This window comes from Hoplias malabaricus, chromosome 9, assembly GCF_029633855.1.
Source record: "Hoplias malabaricus isolate fHopMal1 chromosome 9, fHopMal1.hap1, whole genome shotgun sequence".
Taxonomy (NCBI): Eukaryota; Metazoa; Chordata; class Actinopteri; order Characiformes; family Erythrinidae; genus Hoplias; species Hoplias malabaricus.
Window position 1 is genome coordinate 6,706,050 of NC_089808.1, and position 24,247 is coordinate 6,730,296.

At 38.6% G+C, this 24,247-nt stretch overlaps 1 protein-coding gene across 2 annotated transcripts in view; it reads right to left on the reverse strand.

Moving 5' to 3' along the window:
• Nucleotides 1-11,658: 11,658 nt before the first annotated feature.
• The window catches only part of LOC136706742 (Fc receptor-like protein 5), a 38,869-nt gene continuing 26,280 nt past the window's right edge, over nt 11,659-24,247 (reverse strand). The window contains exons 6-13 of one of the 2 annotated variants that reach the window (XM_066680355.1): nt 22,165-22,455; nt 20,464-20,757; nt 19,145-19,420; nt 16,336-16,602; nt 15,227-15,277; nt 14,526-14,774; nt 14,336-14,437; nt 11,659-13,950 (exon numbers count right to left, since the gene is read on the reverse strand). In XM_066680355.1, the coding sequence (XP_066536452.1) occupies nt 13,901-13,950; nt 14,336-14,437; nt 14,526-14,774; nt 15,227-15,277; nt 16,336-16,602; nt 19,145-19,420; nt 20,464-20,757; nt 22,165-22,455 (1,580 nt within the window). In that variant the 3' untranslated portion in view covers nt 11,659-13,900. The remainder of the gene's footprint in view (nt 13,951-14,335; nt 14,438-14,525; nt 14,775-15,226; nt 15,278-16,335; nt 16,603-19,144; nt 19,421-20,463; nt 20,758-22,164; nt 22,456-24,247) is intronic. The other variant, XM_066680356.1, reaches the window with a different exon arrangement.

Here is a 24,247-nt window from a genome sequence, read left to right on the forward strand (position 1 = left end):
CTCTGAATATTTTGCTTCACATATACAAATATCACATTATGAACTTGGAAGCTGTACCAAGGACAATGTCTTTTTAATTAATATTTTCTATGTCTTTGGGCAGTCTGTGCTCACTGAGATACACATTGAGAATGTAGTTGCTACACTGTTCTCATGGAGGGAGGAAGTTACACACATAAACTGGCCAACAGGAAGCCAGCCCACAAATGCTCAGCTAAACTGAGCTAAACTTAATTAAGTTAAATATACATGAACTGCAAAAGGAGGATTTTCTGTCACATACTTGAAACTCAAAGATAAAACCAGTAAATTTAACTAGAGCTCAGAGGCCGGCCCACGGTGGGTTTGCTGGTGAAATTTCTACTGCACCATTCAACAGGATGAGGTAATTTGTGATTCTATACTAGGAAACAGAAAACCATGAAACACTGTGTGTGTTCACCAGTCAGTGCAAGGATATTTTTATGAATGACCAGAGTTACTTAACAAATGATGCAAATTGTTTTCAAAGCATATTACTGGGTGTTTGATGTTACTTTGATGTTTTGTTTGTTGCCTAAAGCATTTCTCAACTGTCTCCTTCTTGACTGATATCCTGGCACAAGTGTTAGAAATAGTAGTATTATGGATGTGCTATATGTCTAATTATGATCACCCATAAGTGTTAATTAAATGTTCATTGGTCAAATGTCAGGCAAGGAACAGGCCAAATATACTACAAAAATTAACATAGAACTATAGGCTAGATGAATCTCTTTATTTTTCAAGAACAGACAGGGTGTAAAGGACAGGGGAATCAGTAAAAAACCGCCACTAGACCATAATCTGGATGCCTCAGGATAAGTCAAGACAAATGGCATTTATATGTAGATAATCAACATTACTTTTAATACCCACGTCAAAGTTGATTACTTGGTTTAGCACTGCTTTACACTCCTGCAGGCTCAGGCCTTCAAATCATTAATTCATTCATAGTCTGTAACTGCTTATCCACCGTATCTGAACCTTAAGTAGAAAAAGTGTCACAGATTATGCTCAGAGGGGCAGCTCAGCCAAAGAGTCTTTCAGGGGAGATGGAGAGTGCACTTTCAAAAGATAATGTGTATCTCAAAAAAACCTCTGAAAAGCTGTGATAATGAAATAAGTACTTTGTATCACAGTGAAAAATCTCATGTAACACTGTGGACTTTGGGGGCTTGGGTAGAACTGAGATGTAGACTCTGAGTGAAGTTTGGGAGGCTGTGAGCAGTCATGTAGTTGGGTATCTATGCTGTAATTCAGGTCAGTAATAAACACTGAATCACTGGTGAAAACAGTGCCGGACAGTTATTGTCTGGTCCCTCATGTCTTTGTTCAGTGTCCACTTATCAGTGATCGTCCTCTTGCTTCGCTGCTCTGTAATACTGGCTTTAGAATGTTTGGGTTTAAACACTTGAGTTCTGAGCTTTACTCTGTTTCTGTTCAGAAACACATAGCTGAAGACATCATCAGCTCACCAGGTGACCTCAAAACGTTTGGTTTGAAATATCCTGCTGGAGTTCAATTTTGATGCTGAGAAACTCATCGCTGGCCACCTGCCATTTTACTCCAAGCTTTTCACCAACTTTAATTTCATCATTCTCATTCATCATTTTCTTCAACTCCCTGTTTGCCCAGCCCTGGATCAAAGACCTCAACTTTATTGAGGGACCACCTGCTGTCATAAGTTTTGATATAAAACTAAATTCTCTCTGTAAAAAATCCTTCGTAGTAGAAGCTGGGATGGATTCTTACTGTCACATGATGAAAATTATGCTCTTTACGTCAATAAACAGAGATTATTTAGGCACAATCCTGCTGTTTGTTTTTAAAAGGGAAATTATCAAGTCAATATTTAAAAAAATAATTTGAAGAAACAATTTTAAGTAAACCTGCTTTGTTGCCATGGAAAACCCTCTGTATACAAACCTGCCATAAATGTTTATATATATATACAGTGCCTTGCGAAAGTATTAATCCCTTGAAATTTTCCTTTTACCACATTTTAGGCTGCAAACATAAAGATATGCCACACAGTGGTAAAAAATGGCCTTGTCCCAACTTTTTTGGGATTTGTTGATGCCATGAAATTTTGAAACAACATTTTTCCCTTAAAATGATACATTCTCTCAGTTTAAACTTTTGATTTGTGTTCTATTTCTAATATAATATTAGATGTTGGCACCTCCACATCATTGCGTTCAGTTTTTATTCACAATTTGTTTAGTGTCCCAACTTTTTTGGAATCCAGTTTGTATTTACCTGTCCATCATTTATGTTGTTTAATGTCTGTGTACTGTGAGTATATGTTCAACTGAATAATATCACAGGTACTTAAGTCTAAAAATAATTAATAATAAACAGAAAACATACACAAAAGACAATCACTCTTTATTTACTATGCCATCCCTGTCCCTTACACTTGAAGCTCTAGTGACCAGTGCCTGAAATTTTGTTATTCCCAAAACCCTTGGACATAGGTTAAATGACAATAAGCAACCAAACAATGCTTAATGTTTTATATTGTTCACACACACACAAAGTACACTTTTGTAACTTAGCTAAGCAAAGAAACAAATAACAACAACACCAAAAAGTACCACAATGAAGGCAGTACCAAATTCAATGTGTCACATATTGATATTGAGGTAATGTGGTTAATGTCACAGCCCACAATAACATTAAAACTTCCTCCTTGTTTCTACACCCAGGCTCACTTAGTTTTACAAGTACAGACTGTAAATTCAATAGGATTGCTATGTCTAATCCACTTGTACCCACTCAACACACAATAACGCACCACCATCGCCTGTGTCACTGCTGTGCTAAGATTGACACACGACCCAAATAACTGTGGTAGTCCTGACCACTGAAGGACAGGGTGAATATGGGCCAAGAAAGTATGCAAAACAACAAGTGGTCCATCTGTGGTACAAGCCCCTGGAGGCTGAACTAAAGCTTCACTGAGAGAGGTGCCCTGCTTCCTTGGTGGGGTGATGAACTTTGACCCGGGATGTGGTGTTTGGGTGAAATGGTTCTGTGTGTGAACAAACACTCAGAGAGTCAAATATGTGTGTATATATATATATATATATATATATACAGTGCTCAGCATAAATGAGTACACCCCAATGAAAGTCAAAGCTAAAGTTTAGACTACAAAATTCAAATTAACATTAACAATTCAACCACAGGTGAGTAATTATTCATTAAACAGGTTTCCAGCAGATGGTTGACTATAAAAGGGAATTACTTCTACAAAGAAATCCCCTTCCCATTTCATGCTGTCAGCAATGGCACCACATGGAAAAGAAAATAATTTACACAAGAAAGGTGAAGGCTACAAGAACATCAGCAAAGCTTTGCTTATTAGTCACAAATACTGTAGCAAAAGTGATACAAAAATTAAAAAAAGATGGAACTGCAATCATCTCACAAAGACATCCAGGCCGTCCACGGAAGTTAACGCCTAAACAGGAGAGTCTACTGATGAGAAGGGTTGAAGAAAATTGCCACACAAATTCACTGCAGTTAGCGAAAGAAGTAGAAAGCCAATTTGGTATGACTGCTTCTCATGACACAATACAGAGTACACTGCACAGGAATGGCATGCATGGGTGTCGTCCATGAAGGAAGCCACATGGTGGTGGCAGTGTCCTTATGTGGGGCTGCATGAGTGCTGCTGGTGTCAGGGAGCTGCATTTCATTGGTGGTATCATGAATTCACAGATGTACTGCTCTATATTGAAAGAAAGGATGCTACCATCACTCCATACCCTTGGTTGTCATACACTTTTCCAACACGACAATGATCCAAAACACACATCAAAGGCCACTGTTGCATTTCTTAAAAAGAACAGGGTGAAAGTGATTCAGTGGCCAAGTATGTCTCCAGATCTTAACCCAGGCGAACATCTATATGAAATATAAGATCTATTTCAGTTTTTTTTATTTTGTTCTATTAATTATGAAATCTTAACAAAATGTAAAGTGCCACTTTCCAACCACAACATTCTAAACATAGTAGTCATTTTCCAGTCAGTAGGTCTTTCCCTGGCATATAATGAACCAGGAGTTTCTGGGCTGTAAGCAATTAACTTTCAGTTCCCAAAAAGCAAGATGTGAAATTAAATGCAGGGGGATGATTATCATCACCTTAAGAACATGAGACAAAGAGGCATATAAATAAAAATAATGTGGGGTGGGGTGATCAAAAGTTTATCTGTAAAAAAAGGTCAAAACTATATACCATTAAATAAAATATGTCACAGTGCACATTTGCATTGCTCAGACTGCCACTGAGAGTCTGAAGTCATGAACAGAGCTAAATACATTTTAACACCTCATCTTCTCCTCCTCCACTCACCAAACCCACAAAACACCACTGAAAACCCACCAACACCTGTTAGACAGTTCACTTACACAGAAACAACTGAACATATATACAGTGCCTTGGGAATGTATTCAACCCTCTTAAACTTTTCAGCCTTCAAACAAAGATATAAAATTTAATTTTTTGTGAAGAATCAACAAGTGGGACACAATCGTGAAGTGGAATGAAATTTATTAGATGTGTCAAACTTTAACAAATAAAAAACTGAAAAGTGGAGTGTGCAATATTATTCGGCCCCCTTGCGTTAATACTTTGTAGCGCCACCTTTTGCTGCAATTACAGCTGCAAGTCGCTTGGGGTACGTCTCTATCAGTTTTGCACATCGGGAGACTGAAATTCTTGTCCATTCTTCCTTGAAAAACAGCTCGAGCTCAGTGAGGTTGGCTGGAGAGCGTTTGTGAACAGCAGTCTTCAGCTCTTTCCACAGATTCTTGATTGGATTCAGGTCTGGACTTTGACTTGGCCATTCCAGCACCTGGATACGTTTATTTGTGAACCATTCCATTGTAGATTTGGCTTTATGTTTTGGATCATTGTCTTGTTGGAAGATAAATCTCCATCCTAGCCTCAGGTCTCTTTCAGACTCCAACAGGTTTTCTCCCAGAATGGTCCTGTATTTGGCCCCATCCATCTTCCCTGTCCCTGCTGACGAAAAGCAATCCCAAATCATAATGCTGCCACCACCATGTTTGACAGTGGGGATGGTGTGTTCTGGGTGATGAGCTGTGTTGCTTTTACGCCAAACATATCGTTTTGCATTGTGGCCAAACAGTTGGATTTTGGTTTCATCTGACCAGAGCACCTTCTTCCACATGTTTGGTGTGTTTCCCAGGTGCCTTGTGGCAAACTTTAAACAAGACTTTTTATGGATATCTTTGAGAAATGGCTTTCTTCTTGCCACTCTTCCATAAAGACCAGATTTATGCAGTGTACGACTGATTGTTGTCCTATGGACAGACTCTCCCACCTCAGCTGTAGATCTCTGCAGTTCACCCAGAGTGATCATGGGCCTCTTGGCTGCATCTCTGATCAGTCTTCTCCTTGTTCGAGATGAAAGTTTAGAGGAACGGCCAGGTCTTGGTAGATTTGCAGTGGTCTGATACTCCTTTCATTTCAATATGATTGCTTGCACAGTGCTCCTTGGGATGTTTAAAGCTTGGGAATTTTTTTTGTATCCAAATCCAGCTTTAAACTTCTCCACAACAGTATCTCGGACCTGCCTGGTGTGTTTCTTGGTCTTCATGATGCTCTCTGCGCTTTGAACAGAATCACAGAGCTGGTGCATTCATACAGAGACTTCATTACACACAGGTGAAGTCTATTTATCATCATCAGTCATTTGGGACAACACTGGATCATTCAGAGATCCTCACTGAACTTCTGGAGTGAGTTTGCTGCACTGAAAGTAAGTAAAAATCTGAAAAGTGGGGCGTGCAATATTATTCGGGCCGAATAATATTGCACGCCCCACTTTTCAGATTTTTATTTGTAAAAAAAGTTTGACACATCCAATAAATTACATTCCACCTCACAATTGTGTCCCACTTGCTGTTGATTCTTCACAAAAAAATAAAATTTTATATCTTTATGTTTGCAGCCTAAAATGTGGTAAAAGGTTGAAAAGTTCAAGGGGGCTGACCCTTTTGCAAGGCACTGTATATATATAAACAGTTATAGCAGTTTTGTATACAGAGAGTTTTCCATGGCAACAAAGCAGGTTTACTTAAAATTGTTTCTTCAAGTTATTTTTTTAAATATTGACTCGATAATTTCCCTTTTAAAGACAAACAGCAGGATTGTCCCTAAATAATATGTTTATTGACCTAAAGAGCATAATCTGCATCATGTGACAGTAAGAATCCATCCCAGCTTCTAGTACGAAGGATTTTTTAAATTAAAAGCATAACATGTCAGTCTCCATCAACAGAGAGAATTTAGTTTTATATCAAAACTTATGACAGCAGGTGGTCCCTCAATAAAGTTGAGGTCTTTGATCCAGGGCTGGGCAAACAGGGAGTTGAAGAAAATGATGAATGAGAATGTTGAAATTAAAGTTGATGAAAAGCTTGGAGCAAAATGGCAGGTGGCCAGCGATGAATTTCTCAGCATCAAAATTGAACTCCAGCAGGATATTTCAAACCAAAAGTTTTGAGGTCACCTGGGGAGCTGATGATGTCTTCAGATGTGTGTTTCTGAACAGAAACAGAGTGAAGCTCAGAACCCAAGCGTTTAAACCCAAACATCCTAAAGCCAGTATTACAGAGCAGCGAAGCAAGAGGACGATCACTGATAACTGGACACTGAACAAAGACATCAGGGACCATACAATAACTGTCCGGCACTGTTTTCACCAGTGATTCAGTGTTTATTACTGACCTGAACTACAGCATAGATACCCAACTACATGACTGCTCACAGCCTCCCAAACTTCACTCAGAGTCTACATCTCAGTTCTACCCAAGCCCCCAAAGTCCACAGTGTTACATGAGATTTTTCACTGTGATACAAAGTATTTATTTCATTATCACAGCTTTTCAGAACTTTTATTGAGATACACATTATCTTTTGTTGAAAGTGCACTCTCCATCTCCCCTGAAAGACTCTTTGGCTGAGCTGCCCCTCTGAGCATAATCTGTGCCACTTAAGGTACTTAAGGTTCAGATACGGTGGATAAGCAGTTACAGACTATTAATGAATTAAAGATTTGAAGGCCTGAGCCTGCAGAAGTGTAAAGCAGTGCTAAACCAAGTAATCAACTTTGACGTGGGTATTAAAAGTAATGTTGATTATCTACATATGAATGCCATTTGTCTTGACTTATCCTGAGGCATCCAGATTATGGTCTAGTGGCAGTTTTTTACTGATTCCCCTGTCCTTTACACCCTGTCTGTTCTTGAAAAATAAAGAGATTCATCTAGCCTATAGTTCTATGTTAATTTTTGTAGTATATTTGGCCTGTTCCTTGCCTGACGTTTGACCAATGAACATTTAATTAACACTTATGGGTGATCATAATTAGACATATAGCACATCCATAATATTACTATTTCTAACACTTGTGCCAGGATATCAGTCAAGAAGGAGACAGTTGAGAAATGCTTTAGGCAACAAACAAAACATCAAAGAGGCCACTAATGTGGTTTGAAAGTAATTTGCATCATTTGTTAAGTAACTCTGGTCATTCATAAAAATATCCTTGCACTGACTGGTGAACTCTCAGTGTTTCATGGTTTTCTGTTTCCTAGTATAGAATCACAAATTACCTCATCCTGTTGAATGGTGCTGAAGAAATTTCACCACAAACCCACCGTGGGCCTGCCTCTGAGATCTAGTTAAATTTACTGGTTTTGTCTTTGAGTTTCAAGTATGTGACAGAAAATCCTCCTTTTGCAGTTCATGTATATTTAACTTAATTAAGTTTAGCTCAGTTTAGCTCAGTATTTGTGGGCTGGCTTCATGTTGGCCAGTGTATGTGTGAGTAACTTCCTCCCTCCAAGAGAACAGTGTAGCAACTACATTCTCAATGTGTATCTCAGTGAGCACTCTCTGCCCAAAGATATAGAAAAGATTAATTAAAAAGACATTGTCCTTGGTACAGCTTCTAAATTCATATTGTTTCCAACGCCCATCATAAATATGTTCTGTGACCATAAAAGGGGATTTCCATGTTGTAAATGGGTGTCATATATATGACAGTGAAATTCTTCATGAAAAGGCCTGTGAACAACTTTCACACTGTTTGAACTTTATACATATAATGGATAAACTTTTTTTTCCCATGGTAATCATTAACATGGACTAACTATCTGAAATATTGGGATAAAGAAGCTTCAGCCATTCGTCGAGGGATGGACTGGCCATCTGGCATACCAGACATTTTCCCGGTGGGCCAATGTGCTATTTGGGCCGATGGTCCTGACCCTTTTCTAAATTATTTATATCTAACCAGCCCAAAACACCATTAGATCAGTGGCTCAATTGACACTGGGCAGGCCCACTCACATTGTTAAACCCCTTTTGTGTTTGTCCTGCCTGCGTAAAGGCTCCGTGATATTTGCACAGGACTCCACTGATGGAGTGAAAACCTGAGCGAGCGATGTGGGCATTTATACTTGACGCTAAAATTGGTGTGGTATTCTCTCAAAAGACAGGTGGCAGTACACTACTGAGTGAATTTTGTGTCAAAAGTTTTACAAAAGTAAAAATAAATCTGTGAGCAAAATTCCTAGTATCAAGAGCAGAAAGGGTATATAGTGAATGCAGAACAGAAAAAAATATACCAAAAGTATATTTTTAAAATATACATGGTTACCTTTTTACTCTTTGCAGTTATTCGATACTGATTTTTGTTTATATTTTGCCATTCTTTGCTTTCTATGTGTCACGTCCTTGTCCTGTCATGTCTGTTTTCCCTGCCATGTGCTCACTTAGCACATGGCTGTTTGTTGTTGTTTATGTCTTCGCCCTAGTCCCGTCTTTGTTCCTCCTCCTCGTCAGTGTCTCGTTTGTAATGCTGCCCTCTTGTTATCTTTTCCAGGTGTCCTTTGTCTGTGTTATGTATTTAAGTTCTCATGTGTCACTTCCTGCTTGTCCGTCATTCGTTTCCCATGTAGTTTAGGTCTCTAGTCTGTCTGTCTCGTTTACTCAGTCTAGCTCTCTTTGTATCTTTTGTCTCAGGTTTGTGTCTTTACTCAGTTCAAGTTTATTCTGTTTAGATCTTTTTGTTTAAGTATTCTGTCTAGTTATATTAGTCTGTCTCTGTATTATCTTGTGTTGTAAATAAAGTTGGTGTTATTAGCGAGTGCATCTGCCTCTGCCAGTCCGCCCCCGCAATCCTGACACTATGGAAGCAAATCTGTCTCATCAGACTTTGAAATATTACCACCTTTGAATTTGTAGCACTGATTTTTTTTGCACTGAAATTATGCATCTGAATTTTGTTGCTTTTGAATGTAAGTCTTCAGATTTCCACCTCTATATATTTTGCTTCAGTGCTACAAATTCAAAGGTAATATTTCAAAGTCAGATGAGACAGATTTGCAAGACCACTAGGACTCTTTCTTCCCCACTGCCATCAGACTCCTGAACCTACCTCAGAAATAACTCCACACTTTGCTGTCAACATGTTTACATGCCTCTGTCATTTACTGTCACACAAATGATTGTTTCTACTTATTGCTCTTTTTGATTGTAGCACTCGTTCACTTTACTGTTCACCTATGTATATATCAGTGAACTTTGCACTTTATCAGTTATCTAGTTATTCGTTGTATCTCTTCCATTTGGCATTCTTGGTGAGGAGCAAAGAAAGAATTTCATTGTACACTGAACCTGTTCCTTACTGTGCAAATGATAATAAACTCTTTGAACTTGAACTTGCTTCCATATTGTACCAGCAAGAAAAAAATAAAGCCAGACTTGAACCACCATCGTTCACGGTTGCATGGAAGACAAATGTCCAGACTCTTCTCAATCTCTGGCTGACTCAACTTATTTGTATTTGTTGAAACACATTGTGTTTGCACTTATTTATTAACACTTCAGTCTTCTTTCTAAGTGAGAGCACATGGGGATTGTTAGTTTTTTCACTTGTGCTCTATTTTTCTTTCTAAGTGTCAACACTTGCCTTGCTCTGGCATCGTCTGAGCTCAGAGGTATTTTTTGTACTCTAAACCTATTTGTACTAGCTGGAATACAACTTAAACAAACACAACACACTTGCATGTTGCACTGGATAAGAACATCTGCTAAATGCTGTAAATGTAACTGTAAAACAGCACCTAAAACTTTCAGTATCTTAAACTGGTCTCCGCACCTACTGCTGCTAAGAATGTATTGGATTACATATTGCTGCTAAACACTCAAATGAGATCTGTGCACGACACTTGTAATGACATGTTTAATTTTATATTTCATATCTTATACTTGGTGATACATTTCTTATGGAAATCCCTATAATTGTTACTATTTTAGACTTCCTCCTCTAAATCACCTGACCAGGTATTGAGTGCATATACTGCACATACTTTTCAGTAGGCCAACATTCCTGTATTAAACATCATTTTGTAAATTGGTCTTATATAATATTCTAATTTTCTGAGATAATGACTTTTGGATTTTCACTTGCTATAAACCATAATCCTCAACATTAAAAGAATTAAACTGTTAAAATCGATCACTCTGTTTGTATGAGTCTATATAACTTTTTGATGATATTCTAATTTATTGAGATGCACCTGAATTCTCTGAAGAAAACTCTGCTCAATTTATTTACCACTAAAATTAGAGGAGCCAGCCCTACTCACATGGGATTTACCAGTTAATATGAGTTTAAATGTTTTGCAGTGGTTGTGTTGTGTCAATATTTATTCAAGGACGGTAGATTTGGATTTGACTTTGTATTTCACCTTCCTCTTACTTCTCCACTTTTTTGTTATTATTATTATTATTTTCTTACCTCCTGTGGCAGAGAAACTGACTTCATGAGCTGCATTAATAGCCCATCTGGTCTGATCCCAAAGGTACTGTAATACAAGCTGCGATCCACTGTGTGTTCCAAGAACATTCTATCAGAACCAGCATTAGCTTATTCATCAATCTGTTCTACAGTAGCTCTTATGGGGGTTTGGACCAGATGGAGTAGTCTTTACTCCCCAAGTGCATCAATGAGCTTTGGTTGCCTATGACTCGGTAGTTGACTGGTTATCTTTCCTTGAGCCACTTTTGGTAAATACTAACCATTGCATACGAGGAACACCCCACAAGACCTACTGATGATGGAGATGTTCTGACCAAAATATTAGGACATCACAATATTACTGAAATACAAAGAGGTGTGACAGCCTTATCTACACTACCAGCAGCAGTTAGAACAGAATGCAGTTGGTATCTGTGTGTATATGTTTGTATGTACGGGAACATGGAGCAATGAGATGTTTGAAGTCATTGCATCAAGGGGAAACTTGAGTTTGTGCCCAAGACACCAGACCAGAACTTAAAATAAAAAATAATCTATGCTGGATATATTTTGCTATCCATGGCCTTTACCCATTTAGAGAACTAATTTTAACATCTAATTTCTCCATATTCCAGGAGTAAAAGAAAAAATATTTGCACACAACAGCTTAAGCATTTCTCTTTAGTTACAACTGAAGGAATCAACATTAACTTTAAATAATAATTAAATCAGATACAGAATATTTGCTCAAATTTAGTGAACACAGAACACAGGAATAAAGTTTCACCAAAATTTAATGTGGAATAAATCAATGAAACACAAGAAACATTACAACATTTGCATAAAATAAGTTACACCCTTTCTGGATTTGGGCCTTGTCATGGTGGGAGTGCTTGTGTGATTTAATGGCATTCAGGGCTATATTGTTGGGAGCTGTGGGTCACCGGGACCTACCCTTAGAGCAAGGCAGCCCATGTAACCCAGCTGGGCTCAGCCCAAAAAAAGCAATGTGGGAGGGACATGTGCACCCACCATCGCCAAGGTCCAGGGTAAGGGTGTGGTGCAGTACAGGGTGGTGGTGATGGGGTCCCTGGTGGCATGGACCTTGTCAACAAACTGGGAAACTGACTCTTGGGGCATGGGATGTAACCTCACTGTGGGGGAAGGATCTGGAACATGTGCAGGAATTTGAGAGGTAACATCTAGTTATAGTTCAACTCACCTCTACAAACAATGTGGGCTCTGGAACCAACCCCCTTGAAAAGTGATATTTCTTTCCTACAGGAGCTGCACAGGGTGAGGGGCACCAGGCGGGTTTGGGGGTTCTCAGAAGTACCAGGCTGGCAGCCATACAGCTGGAGCTTGTCCCAGTGAATAAAAGAGTCACCCCAAGGCATCCTGGCTCACAGAGATTAAAACTTTGACTATTTGGTGTCATGCACCCAACAGATAAAGACAGAGGCTGAGCTGTCAACTGACCACCATCTGGTGATGAGTTGGATCAGATGGCAGGGAAAACTGCAGGACAAACCTGGGAGGCCCAAACGTGTAGTCAGGGTTTTCTGGGAAATGCTGGTAGAGTACTCTGTGCATTTTGAGGAACTCCTTAACCCGAAAGACATAACTCCTATTCAGAAGGCAGTGCCAAATGTGTTTGGGGTTTCAGATTCCAATTCCCTACTGAGGTAGCTGGAAAGCAAGGACCCTGGAGTGAATGAGAATAGCCAGGAACTGCTGAAGGCCCCTGATAATGGGGATGTCTTGACTGACATGCCTCTACAAACCAGCTTGTTGGTTCCCATTTTAAAACAAGGAGACCAGAGAGTGTGAGCCAATTATTGCAGCATCACACTTCTCAGCCTCCTTGGGAAAGTTTACATCAAGACACTAGAAAGGAGAATCCACCCAATAGTTGAACCTCAGATTCAGGAGGAAAAATGCAGATTTTGTCCTGGTCATGGACCAGGGAGTTTACTAATACAATCTTTATGTGTGTTGTGGACACCTCCAGAGTGTGTTCCTGCCTTGTGCCCAGTGATTCCAGGTAGGCTCCGGACCCACCGCGACCCTGAACTGGATAAGACAATGAATGAATAAATAAATATTTTGTAATGCATTTTTCTTTAAACCAAACCGTTACAGATAACGGTTAATATTAAATTAAATAATTTATTGTATGTAATTATCCAGTTTAGGGTTTCAGCTGTTCCGGACCCTACCCAGAATCACTGGGTGCCTGGACAGGTTGCCAGCTCCTCACAGGGGACTCACACATTCACTCAGACCTATGGACACTTTTGAGTGGCAGTCCACCTACCAATGTATGTTTTTAGACTGGAATTTAGCCAGAGCACCTGGAGGGAACCCACATAGACACAGGGAGAACATAGAAAACTCTTCTCAGAATCACCCAGAGCAAGGCTCAAACACGCAAACCCAAGACCTTGGAGCTATGTGACAGTGACACTACCTGCTGGGTCTAAATGCCACCAAAAAGTAAAGGACTAAAAAAAAAAATAGATGTACCACAAAATAAGAAACATAAAATGTCTTTGAAATAAAAAAAAAAACAATAATAAAAAGTAAAAGTAAACATTTAACAAAGTATATTTAAGGATAAAACGAATTATTCTATGGAAAAAAACAATTACATTTAATTATACTGAGCATATGCTTTTGTAATCTTCCTTACAAAGATTACAAAGATGCTGCACATAAATGGTTAAAATAATAAGTGAAATAAAATAAAATGTAATAAAAGAAATATAAAACAATAAAATAAATTTAAACATTGAATAGGCAAATTATAATAATTATAAAAATATATATTTCAAAATAATCAAATTATATAAAAAGCTTAATCATCTTATCAAAAATAATAATTAATTTCTAATAACTCACTTCACTCACTGACACTAGATAACGAAACCTGCTATTCCAGTACATACATGTGGCGTACAAAAATAAAAATAATAAAAAAAGAACAAAACAAAACTTTCAACAATTTCAGATATGTTCTGGGTGTTCTTCGATTACTCTGTTCTGTTGTTTTCAACTTCTTCATCTTCATCTGCAGGTTTAACTGTGACATACACAAAAAGGCCACGTTAAACTAATCAAATGTGTTACTACACAGTCAAACCTAAGCTATATATAATACCAAGGCAAGCTCTGCACAATTTTGATATAATAAAATCTAATACATACACTGAACAATAGACCACTTCTCTCTAAAAACCTTCTGTATGTATTGCTGTATTGGTCTCTGTTGTAGGCCTTCTAAATATGTCATTTTTATGAATAGTACTGTATATTTAGATTAATTAGTGACAACAGAAGGATAATATTACACATACACTATATGATATTACACAGAACTGTGAGTGAAGTGACCATAAGTGACATTTTCAGTTAAAATGCCAAAAGAAATCAGTCTGCCCATGATTACAAGAAGACTGAGCTCATACCTCGAGCTCTGTAGCATTTGACTCCCAGCACGATGGACACCAGTATATATGGGATCACTGCCATTACACTACTGAGCACTCCCAACACTGAGAACGAAGCTCCTGAATCAGATGCACAGAAAAAAAACACACCAGTGAATATAGATGAAGTGTAATTTTAATAAAATGTTTCATATTGAAAGCTAAAAACCTCTGACTGAGACCCAGCTCTTTGGTGACTCTCCTTTCTGTGAGTGTTTACAGTGGTAGAGAACTTCATCTGACTGTGAGACAGTGTGGATGGTCATCTCTGCTGTAGTCTGGTTCTGGAGGAGTGATCCATCTTTATAGAAATCAGCTGTGAGGACTGAGGGCTTTGTGTCACGATATAAACAGCGTAGAGTCAGAGAGTCTCCCTCAATCAAAGGACGAACAGGACTCTCCAGAATTACAGCACCATCTGTAGGAACATTTAAAGAGTGATTTAGAGCAGATATTTGGGGTACATTATGTGTTGAAAGGAATGTGAATGAAATGGTAGAGTTAAAAAGTTTTGTCCCTTTTACCACAGAGACCTTGATCACTGGAATAAAGCACAGAATATGTATTTTGGGATAGGATGAAAATTCATCCATTCATTCCTTCCTTCACTCATTTATTCATCCATCCATCCACCTCTGTAACCACTTCATCTTGTTAAACATTGTGATTTATCCAGAGCCTGCCCACAATCACTGGGCACAGGGCAGGAAAACACCATCGCAGGCACCACACACTCACACCTAGGACAATTTCACACAGCCAGTCCACCCACAGTAGTGTAACATCTCATAGACACCTAAGATTATTCATTCATTCATTCATTATCTGTAACCGGTTCCAGTTCAGGGTCGCGGTGGGTCCAGAGCCTACCTGGAATCATTAGGCGCAAGGCGGGAATACACCCTGGAGGGGGTGCCAGTCCTTCACAGGGCAACACAGACACACACACACACACAAACACACACACACATTCACATAAGATTATTATTATTTTAAATTATATATCGCCTAACCTAGTGTTTGGATACAATTATATATAATATAACAATAAATATAAACACACAAATACAGTAAAAGTCCATTTTCTTTTCTAAAAAGTAGTAGATGCGTGTGTGAAGAACAAAGTTTATTTCTAGATAATCTCTAGATTGTATGGATTTGTTAAACCAAAAGCAAACTAAATTTAAAATAATGATCCAACATAGCTCTCTGATTTCATTTCTTCATACTGTCCCTCTTGTTGATCTTCTAACTCTTGACTTCTTACTGTGTTCTTTTAGACTTTCTACTATGGGTGGTAGATCTTTCAGCATTGCTGGCCTCAAACTTTGGGAATCTCTTCCTCCAGTTCGACACCATCTCACTTCAGATCTCTGCTCAATTTTGTTTGTGCCCTTAATTCCCTTTTGCACATTATGCAGTGTCGCAGTCACACAGCTCCAGAGACGAGGTTGTGGGTTCAAGTCCCGCTCTGGGTGACCATCTGTGAGGTCTGTGTTCTCCTCATTTCGGCATGGGTTTCCTCCCACGGTCCAAAAACATACATTGGTAGGTGGATTGGCGACTCAAAAAAGCGTGAGTGAGTGTTTGTGTGTGTGTATTCCTGCCTTGCGCCCAATAATAAAGATAATGAATGAATGAAAAACATCATGTATGTTTGGATTTTTGGAGGAAACAGAAGCACCTGGAGGAAACCTATGCTGACAGGGGTAGAACACACCAACATTTCAGGCAGTGACCCAAATGCAGGGTTTGATCTCACAACCCCAGGAGGGGGTGTGTGTGGTTACATCTCTACATGTTGCACCACTGTGTCGCCCAAAATAAAAACTCTCCTATTCATGATATACTTATTATTATTATTAATATTATTATTATTATATGCACTGTTTGAGTACTATATTTAACTGGTCATGTGCTATTACTACATCTGACTAGATACTGCACTCTTATTAGTAGTAAGAATAAATTAGACTCACTGTGCACTGTGATGTTGAGAGGATTGCTGCTCTCTCCAGATGCAGACTCACACCAGTACACTCCAGTGTGGGATGTGGAGAGGGAGCTGATGTTGCAGGTAGATCCTGTAACTGATGAACAATCCAACACCTTCTCACTGTGTGTGTGTCGTCTCACTCTCCATCCAGTAGAGTCCCTCTGTCCCTCACAGCTCAGTGAGAGAGAGTCAGTAGTAAAGTGTTGAGTCCTGCTGGGACTGACCACCAGAGAAACGCCTTGAGACGTTGCTGAAAAAGTCAAGATACAACAAGCTGCTAAACATACTCTTGATAAATGCTGTACAATTTAATTTTAACAGAGTCAAAGATCTTGTAAGTGGATCTATATCATTTGCTGCTGTTAGGGAGGCATCGGCATGTTTATGAGACAAAAATTGGCAAAACAAAATGTAGATTTCATTAATTAATAGAGCAACAGGCCATTTCCAAAAACCCTTAAAATTTTGACATCTAATTGACACCAAACTAAAAACCCCAAATCTCCCCGTTTTCACAGAATTAACACAGATATGTATAACCACAATTCCAAAAATGTTGGGACGCTGTATAAAACCACAATGCATGGATTTGCGTATCTCATAGTATCTCATTCACAGTAGAGCACAGAACACAGATGCTGAAAGACATTTTACTATTTCATGAAAAATATCCACTCATTTAGAACTTGATTGCAGCAACACATCTCAGAAAAGTTGGGACAGGGGCACAAAATACTAGATGATGTTAAATACTGCTGGTGATCTTTGTGCCCTCAGGCAGTGTGTTAAAAACAGATAAGATTTTGTTCTGGAAATCATGGCATGTGCTTCGGAACGCTTCCAGAAATCTTGTCTGTAAACACAGCTCGCTGTGCAATCCACAAATGGACCAACAGAGCATCCAAGTGGACATTTGGTGGGAAATCATATGTCACCAAAAGCTCTCTCTCTCTCTGTCTGTCTTGTTTATCGCTGTATGCCTTTCTGAATCCAGTTATGCATTATCCAATGTATTATTAGTATTAGTATTGTTATCATGTGATATCCTATGTTACTCTCAGATGAAGGTACATTAACTGATTTGACGTGAATTAATGTGCATTTCGAAATCACGAAGACCAATTCCTTTCTCAAGTTTAAATAATTATAATTAATCTCTAATAACTAGAATAGTTGGTATTGTATTAACATTGAATTGTATACGAGGTATTAACTCAAGGATGTTTTATCTGCCCAAGCAGCGTTAAACATTCTCTGGGAAACTTGAGACGGTCACGTGTACTTCCCAAACCCAGTAGCCAATCAGAGAACGGCTACCTCCCAAGTGGGCGTAACAGCGCCACATAGAAAACAGTAAGATGGAGTGCTTGAGTTGAAAAGAGTCGCTTAAGGAAAAGACTCGCAAGTGTAGTCAACAAGGAAAAGAGTTTAGAGAGTTGAGCTGCTGAACGGAGTAGACCTATATCGGATTAACTGAAGGCAAGAATGATCTCTGGCTCCACACATACTGAAAGACTCTGAGAATGGACCAATCTCATTAAACCGAACAGGGGACGCTTTGGTCAGTTTAAGACCAGTGACAATCCACTCCAGAAAGGGAATCCATCCCATCACTTCAGCTCAGAGAAGCCAACAGCCCTCGTCATCGCAGAAGTAACCCCTTTCGCCTCTAGAGGCATCATCCCCACTGTGACATCCGACAGCCAAAGCCTCGGACTGGAGAGAGGAGAGTGAGTCGCTGGATCCATCGGTTGAATAGATCTGCGGAAAGAGTAAGCCTCCAAAAAAATAATTTTCAGAGCTGATATTTAATTGTCTCTTGGTAAATTTACATATTAATCATTAATCAGATTTAATTTAGCAACACATTAGTCACAAGTCATATGGCCTAGCCAATTATTAAAGTCATAATAAGGGTTTCATCTGCATCGATTCCGTTTGTGAGATTATGATAATTGTGCTATGTTTATTAACAGATTATTATTCCTTTCCAATAAAGTGTTCTTTGATTTGAAATATCTGTGTAGAGAGTCTGCCCATAAAGTCTGAAGATCCTGAAAACTCACATCCTAGCGTAAATAGTATCCAAATTTCTGATAAATTATTAATATTGTTATTATCTAAAATTAATAATAATAGTAATGATTTATAATCAATAACCACAATTAAGCAGAAATAATTCAAATACTGTTAACACACTACATAGGTGAACACGATCCAGGAACACTGCTGGTTTCTCTGTGCCTATAGAGGACTGAGGCAAATTTTGGTCAGATGAATCAAAATTTGAAATTCATTTGGGGAAATAATCCAAATGCCAACCACCTCTTCTCCCAGGGAGCAGTCTCTGCCAAAACTCCAGCAACTGATTTCCTCACTTCCCAGTTATACAGACTGTTGAGGTTAAAAGAAGAGGGGATACTACACAGTGGCTGACATGACCCTGTACACAATTCTTTATTTTGCTGCTGCCATCAAGTTCTAAATGAGTTAATACATTTCATGAAATGGTAAAATGTGTTACTTGTGTTCTGTGTTCTATTGTGAATAAAATATGCATCTATAAGATTTACAAATCATTGCATTCTGTTTTATTTACATTTATGTATATTTTACACAATGTCCCAACTTTTTTAAAACTTGGGTTGTACACTACAAAAAAAAAAAAAATAAAAGACGGAATTGACTCTGTGACTGCAACACTACCTGCTGTGCCACTGTGCCGCCCCATCATGTAGCAATATGGTACTACTATACTGTCAGTGTCACTGTTTTATCAGTGTTTGACTCACCAGTAACATTTACCCAGAGTGCATCACTGTAGTGGGTAAAGTAGAGTGGGTTTCCTCTCCCAGCTCTGCACCAGTACTGTCCTTCATCAGAGTCACTGACTGAGCTGATGGTGTAGGAGTGTGTTTCAGTGCTGATCTCATTCTCAGGGTTGTGTGTGTGTTTGGACCAGTAAAACGTCCATCCAGCGGACTGACCCAGCTCACAGAACAGAACCACTGGATGTCCTCTCACTGCAGGTCCTTTACGGCTTGATGTGAGTTCAGGTTTAGGTTTTTCTGTTGATGAAGATAAAGCACACAGAAAGTAACCATCCAACCTAAAACTTTTCAAATGATCTGCCAAACATTTCTATTATTCAGTGGCATTGAGACAATCACACAACGACAGGTCAATATATGGGTATACTGTAAAATAATTTTAAAATAAAATCTCTCCTTTATTTCTAATGAGTATTATTTACTTTATAGTTTATACAGTATTTTCATTAATGTTCAGTAATGTTTTTCATTTAATGTTCCCAGTCCTGGTTGTGGAGGCTACCCTCTCATATACATGTCTGTGTTTTATTTTACTAACTCAGTTATTTAGTTTCCAGGTGCTTTAATAGATCAAAAATGTTTCAAGCAGAGTAAACACTGATATGGGCAGGGCACCAGTTCTCATGTGTCATGATTTAAAAAAAAACAACAACACAGAGTTATGTTTAAATTCTTAAATAACACATTAATAAATGATAGTCGTAGAGTGATGAATGAATAATTAAGGAAAACTAGTGACTCTACAGAAAGGAGGAGACTGGTTATGTTCAATTCACTTATGACCTCAGTGAAAAATGAGATGAATACATCTGATAATGAAGGAAAAAAATTATATTTCCTAATAAAATGTCTATTTGAGTGTTTATTAATGAATTAATCTTATGTTAAGAATTTAAGGTTAAATTAATCATTAAGTAATAAACCGATTGATTGTATGAAAGATTGATGTAGGTTTGATGTAGCAGTTCATCGTAATTTAAAATGTACCTTAAGATTTCTTCCCTCTTATAAATGCAGTGTTTACCATTAGTCAGTCTGCACTTATATAGTGAATATAAAGTGTTACTGTGATATTCATTAAAACAACAAGGCATTTACAGTATGTTATTTATAAATGATTGTGGTGAAGATATATTGCTGGAGCCTGTGCTGAGACAAACACTGAAGGTGTCAGTGTAAAGAGAAGGTTCTTCACTTTACTATTAAATATTTATAGATAGAATATATAGAATGCACTGCTGTGGTAAAGAGGAAAATACATAAAGTGTTAAAGCACTCACCCTTCACACTGAGAGTAACAGGTTCACTGTAATGTGATGATAGTGATCTGTCAGTTTTCTGTCCTCTACATCGGTACTGATCTCTATTAGAGACATAATCTTCTCTGATGGTGATAGTGCCTGTGTTTACAGTGTAATACTCAGACTGAGACACTGTAGTCCATCCTCTGCCTTTACTCTTCTCCCACTGATATGTCCATCCACTATAACCCTTAATCTCACACTTCAGAAAGACTGACTCTCCCCTGAACACATCTCCCTCTGGTTCCACAGTCAGTGCAGGAGTGGGCAGAGCTACAGGGAGAAGAGAACAGAGAATAAGTGTGAACAGTTGTGAACAATGTTTTAAAAGAGAAAATGTTCATACTTCAAAAGTTTTGGTCCAAAAGGGAACTCTATAATTATGAAAGTGCTTCTTCACACTTCAGAAAGAGTCCTTTTAAATCACTGACCAAAACTGGGATAAAATGGAGTATTTCCTTTTCAACAGCTGTAGTGATGTGCATCTAAAATCTTAATAAACCCCACAGTGTATGTTCATAAGGATCTCAGTTTGCTCAGTGTGTTCATTTAAATCAAGCTGCACACAAAGTGTTTACACTGTAATTAATTACTGAAACTATGTTTAACAGCATAAATTAACAGTTACAGTGAGTGAGATCCAGCGGAGAGGTCAGTAACATTCATTATCTGTAAGCGCTTATCCAGTTCAGGGTTGCGGTGGGTCCAGAGCCTACCTGGAATCATTGGCTGCAAAGCAGGAATACACCCTGGAGGGGGCGCCAGTCCTTCACAGGGCAACACACACATATTCACTCACCCCTACGGACACTTTTGAGTCACCAATCCACCCACCAACGTGTGTTTTTGGACAGTGGTAGGAAACCCACACAGACACAGGGAGAACCCACCACACTCCTCACATACCCGGAGCAGGACTCAAACCCACAACTTCCAGGTCCCTAGAGCTGTGTGACTGCGACTATACCTGCTGCACCACCATGCTGCCCCAGTCAGTAACGTGCAACAATTCAACATTAACATTAATCATAAAATGGCAAAGAACCTGGGAACTACAGCACATGACATCATCAAGTGTTTCAGAGAATTCTGAGCTTGATAGCGAAGGACAAAGCTGTACACCCATATATGATGCTTCAAAAGAGCCCCATAACCATATACTACCACCACCATATTTCATTTTTTGATAATGTTATTGTGCTGTAATAACACTTCTCTCTTAAACCAAGCTCTATTTTGTTTCCATGTGTCCAGAAATCCTTTGTATAGTAGCCTCCAGTTTGTCCATGTGATCTTTAGCAAAAAAAGCAGACAGCAGTTCATCTTGGAGTGTGTGTGAGTGAATGTGTGAGTGTGTGGTGCCTTGTGATGGACTAGCGCCATGTCCAGGGTGTGTTCCTGCCTTGTGTCCAGTGATTCCAGGTGGCCTCCTGACCCACCGTGGCCCAGAACTGGATAAGCGTTTACAGACAATGAATGAATGAACACTGCACATAATTTATTTAGTGTTCAATGTATTCAGGTATTTAAACTAAGATGACTTATTTAATCATAATATACAATTTTAATTCAGGCATTTGTTTGTTAGTGTATGTGAAACGTAATGCAAATGTGAAATAATGTAGAATGGAAAGGTACTAATAAGAAAATGTCTAAAAAAATAAATGTTAATTCACTCACCATTTACAGTCAGCTTTAGTACGTCACTGTAATTTGATGAATCTGGTCTTCCCTGTCTCTCTCCTCTACACCTGTAATTACCAACAGCCGTAGAACCTTCTCTGATGGGGAGAGTGTCTGTGTTTACAGTGTAATACTCAGACTGAGACAGTACAGTCCATCCACCATGGTTCTGCTTCTCCCACTGATATGTCCATCCGTCATAATCCTTAATCTCACACTTCAGGGCGACTGACTCTCCAGTGAACACATCTCCCTCTGGTGTTCTTGTCAGTGTAGGAGTGGGTCGAGCTACAGAAATAAGATGAGTATTTGGAGACACTGTTTATTTACAGTACATATAATCGTAATTATTACATGTGATGCTAATGATAAGACTGCACATTCAGATATCACAATTAAAGAATAACATTTTATAACATGGATAGAACCTTGCAATTTCTTCATCTACTGCACATAATGTCATTAAGGTTTCAGAGAATCCTGAGAAATCTCTGTTTGTGAGGGACAAGGCTGAACACTAATAAAGGCTGTGACCTTCTGCTGACACAGTGTTTAGAAAGAAATACGGTTCTGTAGTGGAGATCACTGAATGGGCTCAAGAACACATCCCAAAACCATTATCTATTAACAGTTCAAATCATGAGGGACCTTTTGAAAAAATAATAATTAGATCATGCACTAAACTATTAGGTTCAATTGGGGACTCTAATTACTAAAGAGCTTTTATAATTGAAACCACAGGAAGTTTACTATTAATTCACTAACTACAATCAGGTCAAGACTGAATAAATACAAAAGGGTTTGATTTTTACGAGCTGTAGTTGTGTAAAACTTTAACTAAATCTATCCTGGTAACAGAGCCTTATTAATGCTTAATAATAAAATATTTAATAAATGGCACTAGTCCATTACACAATGCACTGTAATACATTTACAACAGTGGACCACAGTCTGCTGTAACATTACATTTAGGGTGAAACAGTGTAGGTCATATTTTAAATAAGGTAAAAGAGTGGTGGAACAAAAAGGTGGTGGAATAGCCGCCAAGTTTAAAAACATATTAAAATTCAAGTCTGCAGCATTTGGTGACTTCTTTCTTCAGTATCTAAGTACTGTACTAAATACTGCACCTCAGAATTTAATACTTAGACAATCAAAATACTCTACAGATTTTATAGAGGAATTTACTGTGCGGCTAACAATCATTGCAAATGACTTTGACCACATGGTCATCTCAGGAGGCTTGAATATCTACATAGATAATGTCTTTAACAAAACTATGAAGGAACACTTTGATTTACTTCATGTCTTTGGTGTGTTCCAGAATGTGAAGGGACCCACCACAATCACAGGCACAAACTGGACTTGGTCTTCAGCAAAGGGCTGAACATTTCATCTGTTACTGGGAAAGATTTAAGGTTCTCTGACCTTTTCTGTGTCATTTTTAATACTGTAACCTCTCCAGCTGTTTAAACTAGGTCTGTTTATGTAAAGGAAATATTACAAGAGCAGGGGCCTCATTCTGGACTGAAAGTGTGTGTTCGCCCAAAGCCAGAAAATAGTGTGTGCCCCAAAATATTCTGATTTATAAAAAGGCACACACCTCAACAACGTTTACTCTTTATAAATCACAACCTTCTTCAATGTGTGCGCAGATGAACCAGCCTCATGTTCCGCCTCCGTTACGCCCACATTTACCTATCAATGGTCAATGCAAATAACCTCGTGAAGGTTAAATATGGGCTCAGTTCATTTTCACGTGAGACAGTGGAGAAAATGGAGGACCGAAAGACAAAAAAACAGAAACTTTGGAGACTGCGCGGTAGTATTTATTGTTTCAGAGGTGGAGGCGAGGTAAAATGTGTTGTTTGGTGACCTCAGGCGAGGGGTTACACACAAACGCAAGTTAGTTGAGGGACAACACGTGTCTGCAGCAGTAAACAGTGTTAAATCGACCCATTAACCAGTTTTCATCGTCCACAAGACATTCTTCATGATCTCTGAACACATTGTCGCCTTATTTGTCAATAGCTAGGTTTTAGTAGCGCCAAAAAAAAAAAAACATTATGACAGACATGCA